Consider the following 18637-nt stretch of genomic DNA (forward strand, 5'->3'; position numbering starts at 1 on the left):
TTAAAATATTTTATTAGCTTCCACACACACACACAAAATCCTTACATTAAAGGAAAAATAAAAACACAAAATAAAACATTTATAACAACTGGATCCATTCCAGTCCGGCTTCCGCGCTGGTCATGGGACTGAGACGGCTCTGGTCGCCCTAACAGATGATCTCCGCAGGCAGCTGGATCGAGGCGGGTCGGGGCTGCTGATTCTTCTAGACCTGTCAGCAGCCTTCGACATGGTCGATCACGAACTCCTGGACCACCGCCTTGCCGACGTGGGGATCCAGGGCACAGTCCTTCAATGGCTGCGCTCGTTTCTCTCCGGTCGGGGACAGAGGGTGGCGCTTGGGGGGGAATTGTCATCCCGCCACTCCTTGGTGTGTGGTGTGCCCCAGGGTGCAATACTCTCCCCAATGCTTTTTAACATCTTTATGCGCCCCCTCGCCCAGCTTGTCCAGAGTTTTGGGCTGGGCTGCCATCAGTATGCTGATGACACCCAACTCTATCTGTTGATGGACGGCCACCCGGACTCTGCCCCAGACACACTGATCAGATGCTTGGAGGCTGTGGCTGGATGGTTACGTGGGAGCCGGCTGAAGTTAAATCCTTCGAAGACAGAGGTCCTCTGGCTGGGACGGGACGACAAGGGGCTGAGGGGGCAACTCCCATCTCTTGCGGGGGTGCAATTAGTGCCAGCACCGTCCGTTAAGAGTTTGGGTGTAATCTTCGATACCTCCCTCTCCATGGAGGCGCAGATTGCAGCTATAACAAAGGCGGCATTCTTTCATCTCCGCCAAGCTAAGCAGTTGGCTCCTTACCTCTCACGCCCTGACCTAGCCACTGTGATCCACGCGGCGGTCACCTCCAGACTGGATTATTGTAACTCGCTCTACGTGGGGCTGCCCTTGAGACTGACCCAGAAACTCCAGCGGGTGCAAAATGCTGCAGCGAGACTCCTTACGGGGTCTTCGCTTAGAGATCACATTCATCCGGTGCTATACCAGCTGCACTGGCTCCCGGTGGAGTACAGGATCAGGTTTAAGGTGCTGGTTTTAACCTTCAAAGCCCTATACGGCCTAGGGCCCTCGTACCTACGGGACCGCCTCTCCTGGTATGCCCCACAGAGGAACTTACGATCTTCAAATAAAAACATCTTGAAGGTCCCAAGCCACAGAGAGGTTAGGCTGGCCTCAACTAGAGCCAGGGCTTTTTCGGCTGCGGCTCCAACCTGGTGGAACGCTCTCTCACAAGAGACAAGGGCCCTGCAGGACTTGACATCTTTCCGCAGGGCCTGCAAGACAGAGCTGTTCCACCTGGCCTTTGGTCAGGGCGCAGCCTGACTCCCTCCTCTGGCAATCTTTACAAAACTTTAGTTTATGGTTGCCATCAATTTTGATTTTAATTCATTTTAATCCATTTTTATAATGTTTTATAATGTTGTACTGTTTTAGTGTTGTTAGCCGCCCTGAGCCCGGCTTCGGCTGGGGAGGGCGGGATATAAATAAAATTTATTATTATTATTATTATTAACTGTATACTCAATCAACATTAACATTGTGGAGTTACTTGAACCCCCCACCTTCCCTCTATTCCTTCCCTTGGTTCCATTGTATTATCTTCATTCATACATGTCTATGGAATCTCTATCTCTAATTATCTCCAAATTTAGACATAGACAATGTTTTTGGTTTTGGTCCCCCCCCCCCAAAAAAAACCCTGCTATTGTATTAACTTGCATACATTGCTTTTGTAAAGCAAAAAGCATGATTGCATGATTTAAAAGAAGGGTCAGTGAGCAACACTCACGTGGGGAATCATTTTGGCCCCCTAAGTTCTCCCAGGTGGTATTCCTCAGGGGGCCATTGGACATTTGCCTGAAATGACAAAGCGAAAAATGGGGGTGGGGGGGGAGAAACAATTCCAACAAAAAAAGGATGGCAAGCTAGATTATTTAGTTATGTTGAAATTGGCAAGATCGACAGATGTGATCAGAGGTTACAGCAAACAAAAATTTCAAAAAGATTGGAAGAAATATAGTGATTACCAGGGGAAGCAAATTACTACTGCTCAGAGCCGTGCTTTCTAGGCACGGTGCAAGCAGAAGTGTGGATGACCCCAGACTTTTGTAGTGCACCTTAAAAGACAACCGATTTGCACCAGAGTCTCTGAGGATGAGAGCCTCCATTGCCTTCTGCTGCATGAAGTGTCACGTTCGCGTGGAGTTTGTGCATGTTTTCAGCGCTGGAAGCAGGTGGCGGCAGGGCAGGTGGGGCGCAGAGCTTGGGAATCCCCGCTCACATGCTTCCGGGGACGTGGGCGGCGGCCAGAAAGAGAACTCCTGCGTAAATGGGGATTTCCCTGTGCCTGCTGAACGCAGTTTTGCTGAAGAAGACATTCCCTGAGGTGTGGCCCAGTTGTATCTGAGGAAGCTGGCTCTGGGGGCGGAGTGACTCCCCTGTGAGTGTTGGAAGGGACCCCAGGGTCATCTAGTCCACCCCCTGCTCTGCAAGAAACATACCGCATTTACACTAATTGAATGCACCCCTGAATCGAATGTGCACCTCTATTTTCTAAACCTTGAAACCAAGGAAGAATCTGCTGAGGAATGTATATGCACCATCAAATCTAACCTGCACCCTAATGTTTGCGACATAATTTGGCCAAAAAAGGTGTATATTACACTCAAGGAAATATGGTAGCTACAGAATCCCTGGCAGGAGGCCCGCTTAAAATCTGCTTAAAATCTCAAAGGAAGGGGAGTCCACCACTTCTTGTGGGTGTCTGTTCCACTGTCAAACAGCTCTTACTGTCAGAAGGTTCTTCCCGATGTTCAGTTGGAATCTCCTTTCTTGTACCTTGAAGTCACGGGTTCGAGACCTGCCCTCCAGCGCAAGAAAGGGGGTGGCTATGGGGAAGAGTTTGCATGGCAATCCTTCTTCCTCCTGCTGTGAACTCATGACTTGTGCTGCATTCCGTCATGGAAGGAAGCAGGTTCTTATAAATTCGGATCCTCTGAGCCCTACAAGCTCCTGTGTGGCAAGATGGGACCCAAAGGAGAAGCTGGGGCAGCCCCTGTCCCTGTCTCCTCTTTCCTGATCCGGCCCTTTGTCATCGCGCGAGGTCACACCTGCCCCTACACCGAAAGCCCAGGTGACTCCCAGGCTGGCATGCAACTGCCTGCTTTGCACAGGGGTGTGAATCAGGGACTGGCAACCCTGTTTGCCCTCTGGGTAGCCGTGCGCCTCTTTGCTGCCAGCCGGCAGAGGGGAAGTTGGAGTCCAGGGACCACAAACATTTCATCCCTGGTAGGAATATTCCGCTTGCTGCCCCTAATAGGTTTAGGGGCTTGAGAGGATGACCTCCTAACTCCCTCCCTGCCCTGAGGCGCTTGAGTGTAGGAGGGACCATGCCAGACTGGTCAGACTGGTTGGGCTGGTGGAGATTACCTTGAAGGACCTGCAGCCTGGCAAGAGCCCTTTGCGTTCTCTGCCTGGGCTCTCCTGGAAGGAGAGGGGCTTTGGAGGAGAGAAGGGGACCGAGATGCTTCCTCCCTCCTCCAGCTGCAGAATATGCTCAGCCTCTGTCTGTGCAAAATGCAAAACCCGCAGGCCCAGCTGAGACGGGCACAGGGTCAGGCTGAGAGATGGCGGGTGCAGGGGCTCTCTGCAAGCGTCTTACCGGGCTGGGAGTTCCCTTGGAAGCCCGAGGAAGAGCAGGAATATGAGGCTTCTGGTGGAGTTAGCCCAGCAAAGGTGAAGAGGCAGCTTCAGAAAGTAAGAAGACCCCATGCTGGATCAGCAGCAACAGGGGGGCTAGCAAAACATTTTGACCTGGATGAAGCCTCCAGAGGGGTGCCATTGAGGCTCCCAGCATGTTTGTGCATGTGTGCAAATCCTTGCAGGGAGTGCCAAACTGGGTCTTTGGCCCAGGTGAAATAAAGCCTAGTTTCCCCCCTGATGATGATGATGATGATGATGATGATTTATTTATAGCCCGCCCATCTGGCTGGGTTTCCCCAGCCACTTTGGGCGGTTCCCAACAGAATATTCAAAATAGAATCAAACCTTAAAAACTTCACTAAACAGTGCTGCCTTCAGGTATCTTCTAAAAGTCAGAGAGTTGTTTATTTCCTTGACATCTGATGGGAGGGCGTTCCACAAGGCGGGCGCCACCACCGAGAAGGCCTTCTGCCTGGTTCCCTGTAACTTGGCTTCTTGCAGGGAGGGAACCACCAGAAGGCCCTCGGCGCTGGACCTCAGTGTCCAGGCTGAACGATGGGGGTGGAGACGCTCCTTCAGGTATACAGGACCGAGGCCATCTAGGGCTTTCAAGGTCAGCACCAACACTTTGAATTCTGCTTGGAAACGTACTGGGAGCCAATGCAGATCTTTCAGGACCGGTGTTATATGGTCTCAGCGGCTGCTTCCAGGCACCAGTCTAGCTGCCGCATTCTGGATTAGTTGTAGTTTCCGGGTCACCTTCAAAGGTAGCCCCACATGGAGCGCATGAGAGTAGTCCAAAGCAGGAGATAACCAGAGCATGCCCCACTCTGGTGAGACAGTCCGCAGGCAGGCAGGGTCTCATCCTGCGTACCAGATGGAGCTGGTAGACAGCTGCCCTGGAAACAGAACTAACCTGTGCCTCCATGGACAGCTGTGAGTCCAAAATGACTCCCAGGCTGCGCACCTGGTCCTTCAGGGGCACAGTTGCCCTATTCAGGACCAGGGAGTCCTCCACACCTGCCCGCCTCCTGTCCCCCAGTAGGACCATGCAAGCCAGATTTGAGCCAAAGACCAACATTCTCCAGCAACTAGGATTCAGAAGCATCACTGCCTGCAACTGCGGGACAGAGCAGAGCCCTCTCCTCCTCCATGAACTTGTCCAATTCTCTTGGGAAGTGCAGCTGCCTCTCTCTGCACATAAACCGCGTGTCCCAAGGCACCAGTAACCCTCCCATGACCTCATGCCAAAGGAAACGGAACCTGCCTTCCTGAGGCTCCCCTGGATTCTCGTCAGATGCAGAGAATTGGGAAATACAGCACAAACAGCATCCCTGCAACTTTCCGAGTGTTTCCTGGGGACCAAATGCTGGTTTCTGTGTTGCCACACCTTGTGTGCTCATCAGGGAAAGAGTTCTGTTATTATTTTGCGCGTGGCACCAGTGGATTAATAGCAAAAGAACCTTCCTCTCTGCACACATTTATTCTAAACAGTTCTCTGGCAATGATCAGTGTTTCCCCGGCTCTTCAAGGGAAGAAAAGGGCGTCCCATGCCCAGTTGATTTCCTCTATGCAAATCCTCTCTCTTCCTCCACGCTTGCCTGCCAATCAGGATGTGAAATGCACAAGCCGATTAACTGGCCTAATTACCAGGGTTGTGTTTTCCAGCTGCACTTTCCCATAGCTTTGGATCTCAACCTCAAAGCCAGCAGAGAGGAGCTCCTCCTTCTTCCTCTTCTTCTTGGGCAACTGAGCAGCAGTGAGACACCTGCGCATTTCTCCTCTAGGTTCTCTCACCCCGCCCACCCCCTCTGCCCCTACCTCTGCTGCAGCCCCTTGTGCTTCTAAAAACAGGGAGTCTTCTTCTTCTTCTTCTTCTTCTTCTTCTTCTTCTTCTTCTTCTTCTTCTTCTTCTTCTTCTTCTTCTGCGATTCCTCGTAGCCGAGTCAGATTATCTTCCATAAACACGGCTTTAACAGTGAGTCCGTAAGTGACTGTGGAGGCCAATTCTGGATCCCCACTTCCTTCCACAGTGGGGACATTGGTTTCCGGGCTGGAGTTGATCACGGTGTGGGTTTGCCAAGCCTGCCTTCCTCTTAGCACATTTCTCCATTGCGTCCTGAGTTCGAGTGTCTTCAAAGCTCATTACACCTTTGGTCAAGGCTGTTCTCCAACTGGAGTGCTCGCAGGCCAGTGTTTCCCAGTTGTCGGTGTTTATACTACATTTTAAAAGATTTGCCTTGAGATCTTTAAATCTCTTTTGTTGACCAGCAACATTACACTTTCCATTTTTAAGTTCGGAATAGAGTTGTTGCTTTGGAAGACGATAGTCAGGCATCCGCACAACATGACCAGTCCAACGAAGTTGATGTTGAAGAATCTTTGCTTTGACACTGGTGATCTTTGCTTCTTCCAGTACTCTGGTATTAGTTCGCCTGTCTTCCCAAGTGATGTGTAAAAATTTTCAGAGAAACCGTTGATGGAATCTTTCGAGGAGCTGGGGATAGTGTTTGCAAGTGGTCCATGTTTCACAAGCATATAGTAAGGTTGGAAGTACAATAGCTTTGTAAACAAGCATTTTGGTTTCTCTGCCAATGTCCCGGTCATCAAACACTCTGTACTTAATCGGGGGAAAGCTGCACTCGCAGAGCTCAGGCGATGCTGGATTTTGGCATCAATGTTGGCCCTCGTGGAAAGATAACTGCCCAGGTAGGAGACGTTTGCTTCCAAAGCATGGAGTCATAGAGTGGGAAGAGACCCCTGAGGATAGAGTGGGAAGAGACCCCTGAGGAGAGACCCCTGAGGAAAGAAGATTCCACCTAAACTTTAGGAAGAACTTCCTGTCAGTAAGAGCTGTTTGACAGTGGAATTTGCTGCCAAGGAGTGTGGTGGAGTCTCCTTCTTTGGAGGTCTTTAAGCAGAGGCTTGACAACCATATGTCAGGAGTGCTCTGATGGTGTTTCCTGCTTGGCAGGGGGTTGGACTCGATGGCCCTTGTGGTCTCTTCCAACTCTATGATTCTAGGATTCTATGATCATCTAGTCCAGCCCCCCTGCAATGAAGGGGTTACAGCTAAAGAAGACCTGGCAGGAACTGAGAGTGGACAGGCTGGCTGGGAGGCTGCAGGTGGGGAGGGCAGTATCTTGACCCTGGGGGGCTGGCAGAGGGGGTGGGACACAAGCAGCATGCAACCTGCTTGTGGCCCCAATTCTGTGCAAAAGACTGCTGGGTTTGCATCTGGGGTCCACATTGTACGCCGTCCAGATTGGGACTGGCATGTATTTCTGAGCCAAACATCAGGGCCACCTGCGTGCTGCTCGGGAAAAATTGGGACCTTTGTTGCACACAGACAGGAACATGCTGCTTTCCTAATTTGAGCTCTCATGTCTCTCAATGTTCTTCCCTAAAAGGAATAAAGCCTTAGACTTCTGCGGCTGCAGCAGGACAGAGGGAAAGCCTCATAAGCTCAAGGTGGGTGCTGGGGAGGAGATTCTATAGAAGACCGTGAGGCCGGCAGAGGATCAGTTGCATGGCCCAAGCCTTGATCAGTGCTGGGGGGTCTCTGGGGTCCACTGCATAGGGCTCAAATTGGGCCAGGCCCTCCAGGGCAGCCACTGCCCAAGGACATGGGGGAACAGCGCCCTCTTCAGGCCTGGGCTATATAGCAGCACAGAGCTAGGAAAATTCCACCTGTTTGGCCTCCAACAGCCCTCCTGGTTGCTCTCGAGTAGACACAGCACAGAGCAGTCAGGTGTTCCTGGCTCAGGAAGGCGGTTCTTGGAAATGATATGCGGGGGGGGGGGGGGAGGAACCGGGGTGGAGAGGAAGTCAGGGGATTTAGAGAATCCCATTTTATGGATTTGATATTGTTTTTATTTACAGTTTTCTTACCGTTGCTGTAGCTGTTACATTTGTTGTTGCTTGTCTTTTCTTTCTATTATTTTTGTTATATTATATATAATATAATTTTTTGTTTATTATATATAATAAAAGGAAGGCGGTTCTTGCTCAGGCTGAGTGGCTTCCCTGCATTGCTGCAAGAGGCTTCCCCGACTCTTGTGGGATCTGCACCCCCTTACTAGCCCCCCCCCCATCACCTCCTGAGGCCAAAAGGAGAGTGTTATGTACTGAGTTGAATAGGACCCAAAAGGCAGCAGTCTGATTGGTCCTAGAACAATAGGGTCCAGAATGCAGCAGTCTGATTGGTCCACAGGAGCCACCCAATCCAGCTCCAGCTGGAAGGGAATCCGCAACCTGATTGGCCTACAGGAGTATCCCGGAATTAGCCAATCACATGGGGCCCATTGTGTAAATAACGTATATAAAGCAGACATTCTGGGGGAACTTCCATTCCTCCTCACCACTATGAGCTGAAGAAAGAACATGAAATCCACACTCGACTCTATTTCAGAGAGCTTTGCAGCAGCTGGGCCTGGCCCAAGCGGGGATCCCATCCGGTCCAGGATCCTGTCCTCGCAGCAACAGGGATTCAGCTCCTGCCACAGAGGTTCTGCTGTCTCAGTCTATCTCTGTACACAGAGTTCCACTGGATCAGGTCCATGGCTCAGGTGGTCCAGCAACCTCTTTTCCCAGTAGACAACCAGGTGCCCTAAAGGGACATCACCAGCACATCTCCCCACCTGAGAGTCCCAGGAAGTAGCTTTATTCAGAGACTCGTTCATGCGTCCCTCCCCCCCCCCCGCTCTCCTTGCCCCTCCCCCCCCCACTGCCACAATGGTCTGATTCCAAGGCTGCTTCCAGACAGTCATATTGAGAGTGAGATTGAGCTGCAAATGAAGAACTTCAGGCTGTGCCATTAAACTGCATCTGGTGTGCTTCTGCAACAAACTCGGTTTTTTTATTTTTTAGAAAAATCAAGGTTTGTTAGGGGCGACAGGAGATTGCCCTGGAGCAGGGCAAGGGTAACAGCGTGAAGCGACGTAGGATAAACTCCTCGCATGCAGAACCTGCTTCTCTGCCTGCTTTGCCACCTCCACCACGGGCAGAGAAGCAGCGCTGGCATCAGTGCCCATTTGGGGCAAGATTGTGAGACAACCCACAGGCTCCACAGGCTCCACAGGATCTCGTGCCGTTTCAGACCCGATTCTGGCACTGCTTCTGTGCTGGTGGTGGAGGTGGCAGGCTGGCCAGCCGGCCACGCACAGGGCTGCCATCTCGAGGGCTTCTAATGGCATCTAGTGGCAGAGCCAGCTCTGGCCTCCCAAGCTTTGTCCAAACAGCAGCAGCCAAGGCCTGCGCCTCTCCGTCGGCCGAGGAATCCTGTCCTCAGGGCTGCCCCTTGCCGCTGCTAATGGCACCCGCTTTTGACCAGGGAGCAAGGAGGCGGCCCTTGAGGCACAAACGTGGCAACCTCGCTTCAGACACTCGTCCCGCAGACGGGCTCTTCATGGCTCACAAACGCCGGGTTGCCGTAAGCCGCCCCAAAGCCAGCCACGTGAACCGTGTCAGGGCTTGCGGAGTCCGTTCGGTTGAGGGGCGGCCAAGAGGGGTCCCTCTCCAGGGCCCTCCGCAGCTTCTGGTATCGGCTCCTGGACTGGTACCCAGAGGCCCTCTTCAGAAGCGCCCACAGGGCTCTGTTCTCAATGACGGCCTCCTGCAAGAGAGAAGGGGGGATCATGCCCTTGCGTGGGGAAAAGACAGAGCAAGCAGAACTGAAGGCTCAGCAGGCTCCATATTCATTTAATAATAAAAATAATAATAAATTTGTGGGAGGGAATGGAGTGATTGCTTTTGTTTTTGTTATTGAGTCATGTGTTTTGTGTTTTCATCTTGATTTTTGTGCTGTAAACTGCCCTGTGTCCTTCGGACGAATGGCTGTTGGCACAAAGCTGATAGATAGATAGATAAAATTTATCCATAGCCTGCTTTTTCCCCAGCCCAGGAATCAAGGCAGCTTCTGCAGATAAAACAGAAAGTGCCAAAAACTGAGATGATCATGAAAATGTAACTGAACACGAGCAGAATTAAAATACAGTGGTGCCTATTAGTAGTGGCGTAGCTAATTGGTTTACGACCCCAATTAGCCGTAGCTTTAAGCGATCTCCAGCCCGGCACGTTTCCCTCTAGCTGAGCCTCCTGCTGCTCCGATCCCTCGTTCGCCTGTGTTTATTTGACAGTATTTATTCAAGCAGTAAAACAATAAAACAGCACTCTTCAGACTCTCCCTGGACTGCTAGCATTCATGGCTGCTTTCCCTTCGGAAACAGAGACAAACAGGCAGTGGAATCAGGCCACTCCCTCAGTCACGCCTCAGGAATGTAAGACGTCACTCAGAACTTCTTAACCCTATAAGTTCTGATTCTCTCCACAGTGCCTTGGTACTCGAACGACTTGGCTCCCAAACAATTTGGCTCCTGAGCGCTGCAAACCCGGAAGTGTTCCGGTTTGCAAACGTTTTTCAGAAGCCAAATGTCCAACGCGGCTTCCGTGATTTCTGACTGAGTACAGGAAGCTCCTGCAGCCAATCAGAAGCCGTGCCTTGGTTTCTGAATGGTTTCGTGAGTTGAACGGACTCCCAGAACGGATTAAGTTCTAGAACCAAGGTACCACTGTATGGATTTCAAAGAGATCCATTCAAAACACAGGCAGCCACGATAACTGCAGATGGGAAGAAGCTTCCTTGCCATTCTTGGGGTGCAGCCGGGACAAGCCCTGTATTGTGGGATGAGAAACACAGAGCAGTCGAGTACAGCATTCCTAGAGTGGACGTGCAAAGGGATGCTTTGTACCAGCCAGCAGGTCAACTTCCTGTTTCCTCCTGCGCTGGGGCAAACTTCCTCTACATGTGCCTAGAGATGGGCGTGACCTTACCTGTCCAGGTAACACAAAAGGGCAAGGCACAAAGCCCTCTCTCTCTGTCTCTGATCCATTCGTAGAAGAAGCAACATCTCTTAAGCTTCCAGCCAACAGAGCACAAACTATCTCTTTATGGGATAGATTCCACGTAACCTAAGTCTGCCTTCAGGGATTCATCTGTGAACTGACTGAATGTGAGTAAACTTTTTTTATACTTTTTACACAAGACTGTGTCGTGTCTATTCCTTTTAAAGAGGATCAGAAGGTCGGCGGTTTCAATACCCACAACTGGGTGAGCTCCCGTTGCTCTGTCCCTGCTCCTGCCAACCTAGCAGTTCGAAAGCACGTCAAAGTGCAAGTAGACAAATTGGTACCGCTCCGGCGGGACGGTAAACAGCGTTTCCGTGCACTGCTCTGGTTCGCCAGAAGCGGCTTAGTCATGACCCGGAAGCTGTACGCCGGCTCCCTCGGCCAGTAAAGCGAGATGAGCGCCGCAACCCCAGAGTCGGCCACAACTGGACCTAGCGGTCAGGGGTTCTTTTACCTTTACCTTAAAGGGGGTTACCAGGAATCTTATACTGAAAGGCTAAAACTAGCCTGCTGCAAGCTAACCGCTGCACATTTTAAAAGGGGAATGTTAGGAAGGATATTATTCCACAATATATCCTCTCCTGTCTCCCTGAACATTCCCACGCGTATCCCAAGAAGAGGAGGAGAAAAGGCCTGGGCTCTCACACCCCCTGCAGCCCTTCGGGGGGCCTTGAGCAGCCCAGGCGGGGGAAGCCGATGGATCCAACTCACCTCGACGACCAGGGAGAGGGCGAAGGTGATCAGCAGCAGGCCCAGCAGGGAGAATCTCCAAAAGAGGGGAGTGCAGACAAGCTGGGGGGGGGGATGGAGGCAGAAGCAGGTCAGAGACATGGGAGGGTGCAGGAGGAGAAGGCACTTCCAGGGCAGCGGGGGCACTACCAGCCATGTCCCCTTCCAGGCATGCCCAGTCCAAAGACCCCCTTTCCATGCCCAACATCCCTGTGAGGTAGGGTCAGGCTGAGAGGCAGGGACTGGCCCACGGTCGCCACCCAGGGAGGGCTTGATGTGTGGACTAATCCACACCAGCTCTCCTGAGCATCAGTGTTACAAAGATATGATTCTTCATTTTTATGCTTGTTATTAACTAATATTCCTGAATCGCCTTCTCCACGGGTCTCGAGGCAATTTACAAATGCACCGTAAAAACAGTTAAAAATGGGTGTTTTTAAAAAACGGTGCAAAACCCCAACGGTGCATAATTTCGCTTGCTTTAAAATCTAAGGCAGAGAGACCTCTGCAAGGAGCAGAGGGGAAGCTTCTGTTATGAGGCCACCTAGCGGCTGCCTTTGCACACTGCAGGTTGTTGAGATGGCTTGAGGGCCACCACCTGCCCTGAATCTGGCCCTCAATCCTCTCAGGGGAGGAGCTAGTGATTAATTGTGCTGTTTGAAAACCCCAATTAAACATACGCCTGGGATGACAGCAAGGGAAGGAGATGCACAGGGGATCAGATCCTTTTTTAAAAAAAGTATTTCTTTCTTTCGTAAGTTTTATATGCAAAAGGGGGGGGGCTCAAAGTGGTTTATTTAAAAAAGAAAAAATGATCCCGAAAAATTCACAATGCTTTAAAACGTGTGAAAAGTTAAAATGCTAAACCAGGTTTAAAATTCTAAATAACTTCCTAAGCATTTGGGCAGGAGGAATATTTTAAGAGGGGGTGTTAGGCGGGGCCCCTCCCACAAAGGAACCTTATAAGCCGCCTCCAAGAGGGCTCTGCCCACAGTGGCCCTGCAGGGCTTGAGGGAGGGGTCTCACGCCAGGCCTACCAAGAGACCCCCCCCAGAGGGGCAGCGGGAGGGGGGGACTAGGGATGGGCTGCAGCACTTGGGGCAAGGGGGCCCCATTTCTACTCACATCCATCGTGGCATAGAGACCCTCAATGTGGGCAAAGAGGAAGAAGAGGCAGATGCCCAGCTGCGCCCCCAGGACCAGGAGGAAGACATCTGGAAGGAAAAGGCGGTTGGGGGTGAGCTGGGGGAGGAAGGCCGTTGAGGAGAGGGGGGGCACAGAGCCATGGAACTGGAGAGTCGGGAGGTCCCCAAAGGTCATCTAGTCCAAGCCCCTGCAAGTTGAGAGAGGGCCTGGGGGCTTCAGCAGCCTGCAGAGCTTGCAGGGAGCAGGCTTGTTTTCTGGCTGGGATCTGAACTGAGGGATTCGAAGACAAGGAAGGAGATTCCAAATAAAGATGAGAACTTTCCAAAAGGAAGAGCCATTGACAGGGGAAGGGTCTCCTCAGGAGGTGGTGGGCGCTTCCTCCGTGGAGGTTTTTAGGCAGAGGCTGGGTGGCCCTCGGTCATGGATGCTTCAGCTGAGATTCCTACGTTGCAGAGGGTTGGACTGGATGACCCCCTGGGGTCCCTTTCAACACTGCAATTTTATGGTTCTGTTATTCACTGGGTCTTTTAAAGCAGAGGCTGGATGGCCCTCTGTCCTGCACTGCATCCCTACAGAGTCCCTTTCAACTCTACAATTCCATGATTCATGGTATAATAATAATAATAATAATAATAATAATAATAATAGTAATAATAATTCTATTTATACCCCACCCTCCCCAGCCAAGACCAGGCTCAGGGCGGCTAACACCAGATATAAAACAATTAATTAAGATACAACTTAAAAACAAGATTAAAATACAACATTAAAATGCAGCCTCATTTCAATAGAAACTCAAATCAGAAACTTTTCGGGGATGAAAACATCAAATCTTCACCAAGGCCAACTATCCAGACTGGTCCTACGTGGGCCAGAAAAAGCCAGGGAAGTCCCCAAATAGGGGTTCCATCACAGAAGGAAAAAGGAAAGAGGGGGAGGGAATCAAATTGGCTCCAAGACAAAGGCCAGACGGAACAACTCTGTTTTACAGGTCTTGCGGAAAGAAATCAGATCCCACAGGGCCCTGATCTCATGAGACAGAGCGTTCCACCAAGCCGGAGCCAGTGTTGAAAAGGCCCTGGCTCTGGTTGAGGCTAATCTGACTTCCTTAGGGCCTGGGACCTCTAGGGTGTTGCTATTTATGGACCCTTAAGGTCCTCCGTGGGGCATATCGGGAGAGGCGGTCCCATAGGTATGAGGGTCCTAGAGTAATAACCAAGCACGTCAAAATAAAAACGGACTAAGCATTCTCTCCACCCACAACCCCACCAGCCGTTCTCGTTGCTCTTACGATTTCTGTACACGGGTTGCCTGAAGGGCTTCCCCTTGGAGAAGACCAGAGCCACTAGGAGGCAGTTGAAGGTGGAGAGAAGCCACACGGTGGTGTTTTCGTAACTCTTGTACCCGTTGTCCACGTCGGTCTCCGTCCGGTTGCTGGGCGAGGCAGGGAATGCGGCGTCGCTTTTGTTCCCAGGAGAGCAAGCACTGAAAAGGACCCCGGGATGGAGTCAGGGATGCCAGGAGCCAGCCTTCTCTCCCCCACCTTCCCCCCAGGAGGGTCCCCCAGCCCATCACCAGGCAGCAGCCAGGCCTCCCTACCTGAGGAGGTCTCTGGTGGAGTACCAGGGCTGCTTCTGCACCAAGACGAAGCCACAGACCTGCGTGGCCAGGCTGAGGAGGAGGTTCAGCACCAGGGAGAGCAGCAGAGGCGGAGAGGTAAGCCGGTCGGGGGGCCTGTGAGGAACCAGCTTGGGGTGGGCATGATTCAGGCTCACTGCAAAGAGAGAGGTGGGTGGTGGGGACGTCCCTGGGGCAGCCAGAAGGCCCCTCGGAGCCCAGAGGGGCCGGCACCCTAACCCGGAGCCGCTAGGAAGAGCTTACTTGTCATGCCAACGAGAGTGCTGATGGCCAGGTCTTGGAACAGAAACTGGTAATTCCCAAAGGAGTTCAGTTGCTGGAAGAGAAGAAGAGCAGGAGGGAGCCAGGTTGAGGGTCCAGGGCCCAGGCACCCCCAACGCCCCACCCACCGCTGCTTCTCACGACCACACACCAAACGGAGCCACGTGGCCCCTTCTGTGCTGGCTGGACAGGGGGCCCGGAGCCAGCCGGATTCCCGCTGCTCCAGAGGGCAGCACCCAAACCAACGGATTCAAGTTGCGAGGAAGGACAATTTCGGCTCAACATCAGGTAGAACTTCTGGAGGGTAAAAGCTTCGGAAGGGGGTAGAATCCCTTGGTTTGGAGTGCAGCAGCTCCCTTGCCCTCCGGATGAGGCATGGAGGACACCCGGCCATTGAAGAGACACCCCCCCCCGTGCCCACCCCCTTCCCCTGGTCCTGTACCCAGTAGAGGAGCAGGACTCCCAGGTATTGGATGGTGCTGTAGAGAGCCATGTATTTGAACATGCAGAAGGAGGTGACGAGGGCACAACGGCCTTGCCTGTGGGGAGAAGGAGGAGAGGGAGAAGGGTTGGCAAGGAGGGCCTGGGGAGGCCTGCGTTGCAGCAGGGGTGGACTACAGGACCCTTGGGATCCCCTCCAACTTAGAGAACTGGGAACCAGGCAAAGGAGGAAAGTGGGGCCTCTTGGGGGGTTTCCAGCCCTCTGCACGGCCTCCTGCCAACCTGTGCCAGCTCAGCCCCCCCCCCCCCCACACTCTGCGTGTCGACATGCAGGGGGCTGGGAGGCCAGATGGCAAGCCCCAGCTGTGCCGTCTCCTTCCATCGGCCCGTGCTCCGACGTAAATCAGCGCCCTGGGCTTCAAAGCCAGGGCACGCTATCAGCAGAGAGAACTGCGCACACAGAACAGGCCTGAGGCTTGTGGAAGCATGCTACAACTACGGATTTATTAATCATAAATCAGGACAAAGAAACATGTCATCTCTCTCTCTCGTTTCGTCTCAGAGGGAATGGGAAAAGCAAAAGCTATACACAACGGAAGTTCCCAGCAAGCTGTTCTGGAATGTAAACAGACATGTGACACGTAACAATCCCACACATGTGTTCCTTAAGGGGGAATGGAAATCTCAACACTGCGTCCCCACCTCGGCTTGACTCTGCTCACCAGGGGGATAGAGGGCCCCACCTTCCCCACAGAATTCTGGGGCTCACCTGATCAGCTCTGGGACGCACTCGATGTTGGGGGTCTTGGAGGTGAAGGGGGAAGCCACCGAGGCCTCCTGCTCGGAGAGAGAGATGCCGACATGGGCCACTTTCAGGGCCTGAAAGGCAACAGCAGCCCAGTCTCAGGACTTGGGGCAAGGAAGGGATGTGCTTGCGGTGCAGGGACCCCTGGGCGACAGGCACACCCTGAGATGCCACCGCCAGCACTCCAGACACACGCCACCTTGCGCTCTGCAGAACCGGCAGGCCAGCAACCCCTCGAAGCAGCTGGCAATACTCTGGGGCGACCGAGGGGGAAGGAACTGTGCTGCTGGCCTGGGAGTTTATTTTAGTTAGCTCAGTTGGTAAAGCACCAGACTCTTAATCTCAGGGCTGTGGGTTCAAGACCCACGTGGGCTAAAAAGATTCCTGCCTTGCAGGGGGCTGGACTGGATGCCCTCGGGGCCCCTTCCAACTCCACGATTCTATGATTGTAAAAATAAAAACAGCAACAAAGCAAAAAAAAAGACAAAGCAAGTAAAATTATCAAGAAGATAAATTGACAGCAGCACTCCTTTTTAAAAAACTGAGGGGGAAGATCCGAAACCAGGAAGATCAAGTATTTTCTAAAGACTGGAGTAAATTTGTAATTTATTTTAAAGCCCACTGTAAACAGTTAAAAATCTTTGGCAGGGATGTAAAGACACTTGTAATGTGATTTTTTTAATGGTAATTATGGTTATATAATAGATAGGTAAGGGTAAAAGATGCAGTAAATTTAATCTTAAAGATGGAACCCGTGAAGGGAGGGAAAGCAGTCTAAGGGTATTTTAATGTTTGAAATGGTTTTGTTTTATATGTATAAAATTTTTCAGAAACTTAATAAAAAAAATTTATATATATAAAAGACTTTTGAAAAGTTAAAATAGCAGCAGCAGCCTACAACAGATTGAAGCTGGCATTGATTTTCCAAGCACCTGAACAGGCTTGTCTAAGCAAGAGGGCTTTAAGTGGGCACCAAAAAGTGAATTGCAAAAGCGCCTGGCGGCTATCCATCGGCAGGGAGTTCCAAAGCGCAGGCTGCCCCAAAAGAGGAGGGCAGAGCAGCAGGTCAATGGGCATCGCTGGGCAAAAGAGGCCCCTGCAGCCCAGGAGGGAGAAAGGAACTGGGAGCTCCGGCTGCAGGTTCCGCTAAGGAGCAGCCCATGGACTCGGAGGAGCCACCGCTCTCAGCCTTGCTCAGGACCAATTGCAGGTGACATTTGCCCGTGGATATGCTCCGTCCTGCACCTGGCCTGGAAGAGGCTGCCCCTCCCCGGAGATGATGGACCCCTTTGGAAGGTTTTGAAATATAGTTCAGTATACTGACCCCGCAGTCGTTGGCACCGTCTCCACACATGCCCACAAAGTAGCTGGGAAAGGAAATAATAATAATAATAATTTTTTATTTATATCCTGCCCTCCCCAGCTGAAGCCGGGCTCAGGGCGGCTAACAACAATAAAAGTAACACAGCATTCTAAAATCAATCCATTTTAAAATCAATTCAAAATCAAATTAATGGCAACCATTGGGCTAGAGTTCTGTGAGGATTGCCAAAGGAGGGGGTCAGTCTGTGCCCTGGCCAAAGGCCTGGTGGAACAGCTCCGTCTTGCAGGCCCTGCGGAAAGATGTCAAGTCCCGCAGGGCCCGAGTCTCTTGGGACAGAGCGTTCCACCAGATTGGAGTCACAGCCGAAAAAGCCCTGGCTCTAGTTGAGGCCAGCCTAACCTCTCTGTGGCCCAGGACCTCCAAGATGTTTTTGTTTGAAGACTGTAAGTTCCTCCGTGGGACATACCAGGAGAGGCGGTCCCATAGGTACGAGGGCCCTAGGCCGGATAGGGCTTTAAAGGTTAAAACCAGGACCTTAAACCTGATCCTATACTCCACCGGGAGCCACTGCAGCTGGTATAGAACCGGGTGAATGTGATCCCACGGCAAGGACCCCGTAAGAAGCCTCACAGCAGCCTTCTGCACCCGCTGGAGTTTCTGGTGCAGGGGGGGAAAGTCACTCAAACACACCGAAAGGGCTCACCCAGACTCCCTTTTGCAATGTCTTTCTCGGCACAGCATTTGTGCTTTAAAGCTCCGTGTCCGAGCAGGGTGTTCAGGGTTGTTTAATCTTTTCAGGCGCAGGTTAATTCTGTCCAGGGCAGCTGTCTACCAGCTCCAACTGGTATGCAGGATGAGACCCTCCCTGCCTGTGGACTGTCTCGCCAGAGTGGTGCATGCTCTGGTTATCTCCCGCTTGGACTACTGCAATGCGCTCTACGTGGGGCTCCCTTTGAAGGTGACTCGGAAACTACAACTAATCCAGAATGCGGCAGCTAGACTGGTGACTGGGAGCGGCCAACGAGACCACATAACACTGGTCCTGAGAGATCTGCATTGGCTCCCAGTACATTTCCAAGCACGATTCAAAGTATTGGTCCTGACTTTAAAGCCCTAAATGGCCTCAGCCCAGTAGACCTGAAGGAGCGTCTCCACCCCCACCGTTCAGCCCGGACACTGAGGTCCAGCGCCGAGGGCCTTCTGGTGGTTCCCTCCCTGCGAGAAGCCAAGTTACAGGGAACCAGGCAGAGGGCCTTCTCAGTGGTGGCGCCCACCCTGTGGAACGCCCTCCCATCAGATGTCAAGGAAAGAAACAACTATATGACTCTCAGAAGACATCTGAAGGCAGCCCTGTTTAGGGAAGTTTTTAATGTATGACACTGTATTGTTTTTGATATTTGGTTGGAAGCCGCCCAGAGTGGCTGGGGAGACCCAGTCAGATGGGCGGGGTATAAATAATAAATCATTATTATTATTATTATTATTATTTGCCCTGGCACTTTCCGCAGGGAAACCCGCCACCAGAGCAAATGGCAACGGTCTTTTTGGCAGATTGACATTTGCTCTGCTTCAGTGGTAAAACGTGGGTTTATGCGGAGGGCAAAAACCAAACCAAACAAAACCCAGGGCTTTGAAGCCTGTTGCTGGAAAGCGCAACGCAAAAGGAAGTCTGGGT

At 51.9% G+C, this 18637-nt stretch overlaps 1 protein-coding gene across 5 annotated transcripts in view; it reads right to left on the reverse strand.

The window, feature by feature from the left end:
- Positions 1–8540: 8540 nt before the first annotated feature.
- Positions 8541–18637, reverse strand: part of LOC309342080 (putative cation-transporting ATPase 13A4) — a 50249-nt gene continuing 40152 nt past the window's right edge. For 4 of the 5 annotated variants that reach the window (XM_081862167.1, XM_081862166.1, XM_081862164.1 and 1 more), the window contains 9 exons: positions 16963–17005; positions 15603–15712; positions 14835–14931; positions 14375–14447; positions 14093–14267; positions 13785–13978; positions 12473–12561; positions 11330–11410; positions 8541–9326 (listed from right to left, as the gene is read on the reverse strand). In XM_081862167.1, the coding sequence (XP_081718293.1) occupies positions 9090–9326; positions 11330–11410; positions 12473–12561; positions 13785–13978; positions 14093–14267; positions 14375–14447; positions 14835–14931; positions 15603–15712; positions 16963–17005 (1099 nt within the window). In that variant the 3' untranslated portion in view covers positions 8541–9089. The remainder of the gene's footprint in view (positions 9327–11329; positions 11411–12472; positions 12562–13784; positions 13979–14092; positions 14268–14374; positions 14448–14834; positions 14932–15602; positions 15713–16962; positions 17006–18637) is intronic. The other variant, XR_014156697.1, reaches the window with a different exon arrangement.

This window comes from Podarcis erhardii (genome assembly GCF_964252035.2).
Source record: "Podarcis erhardii genome assembly, chromosome: 5".
Taxonomy (NCBI): domain Eukaryota; kingdom Metazoa; phylum Chordata; class Lepidosauria; order Squamata; family Lacertidae; genus Podarcis; species Podarcis erhardii.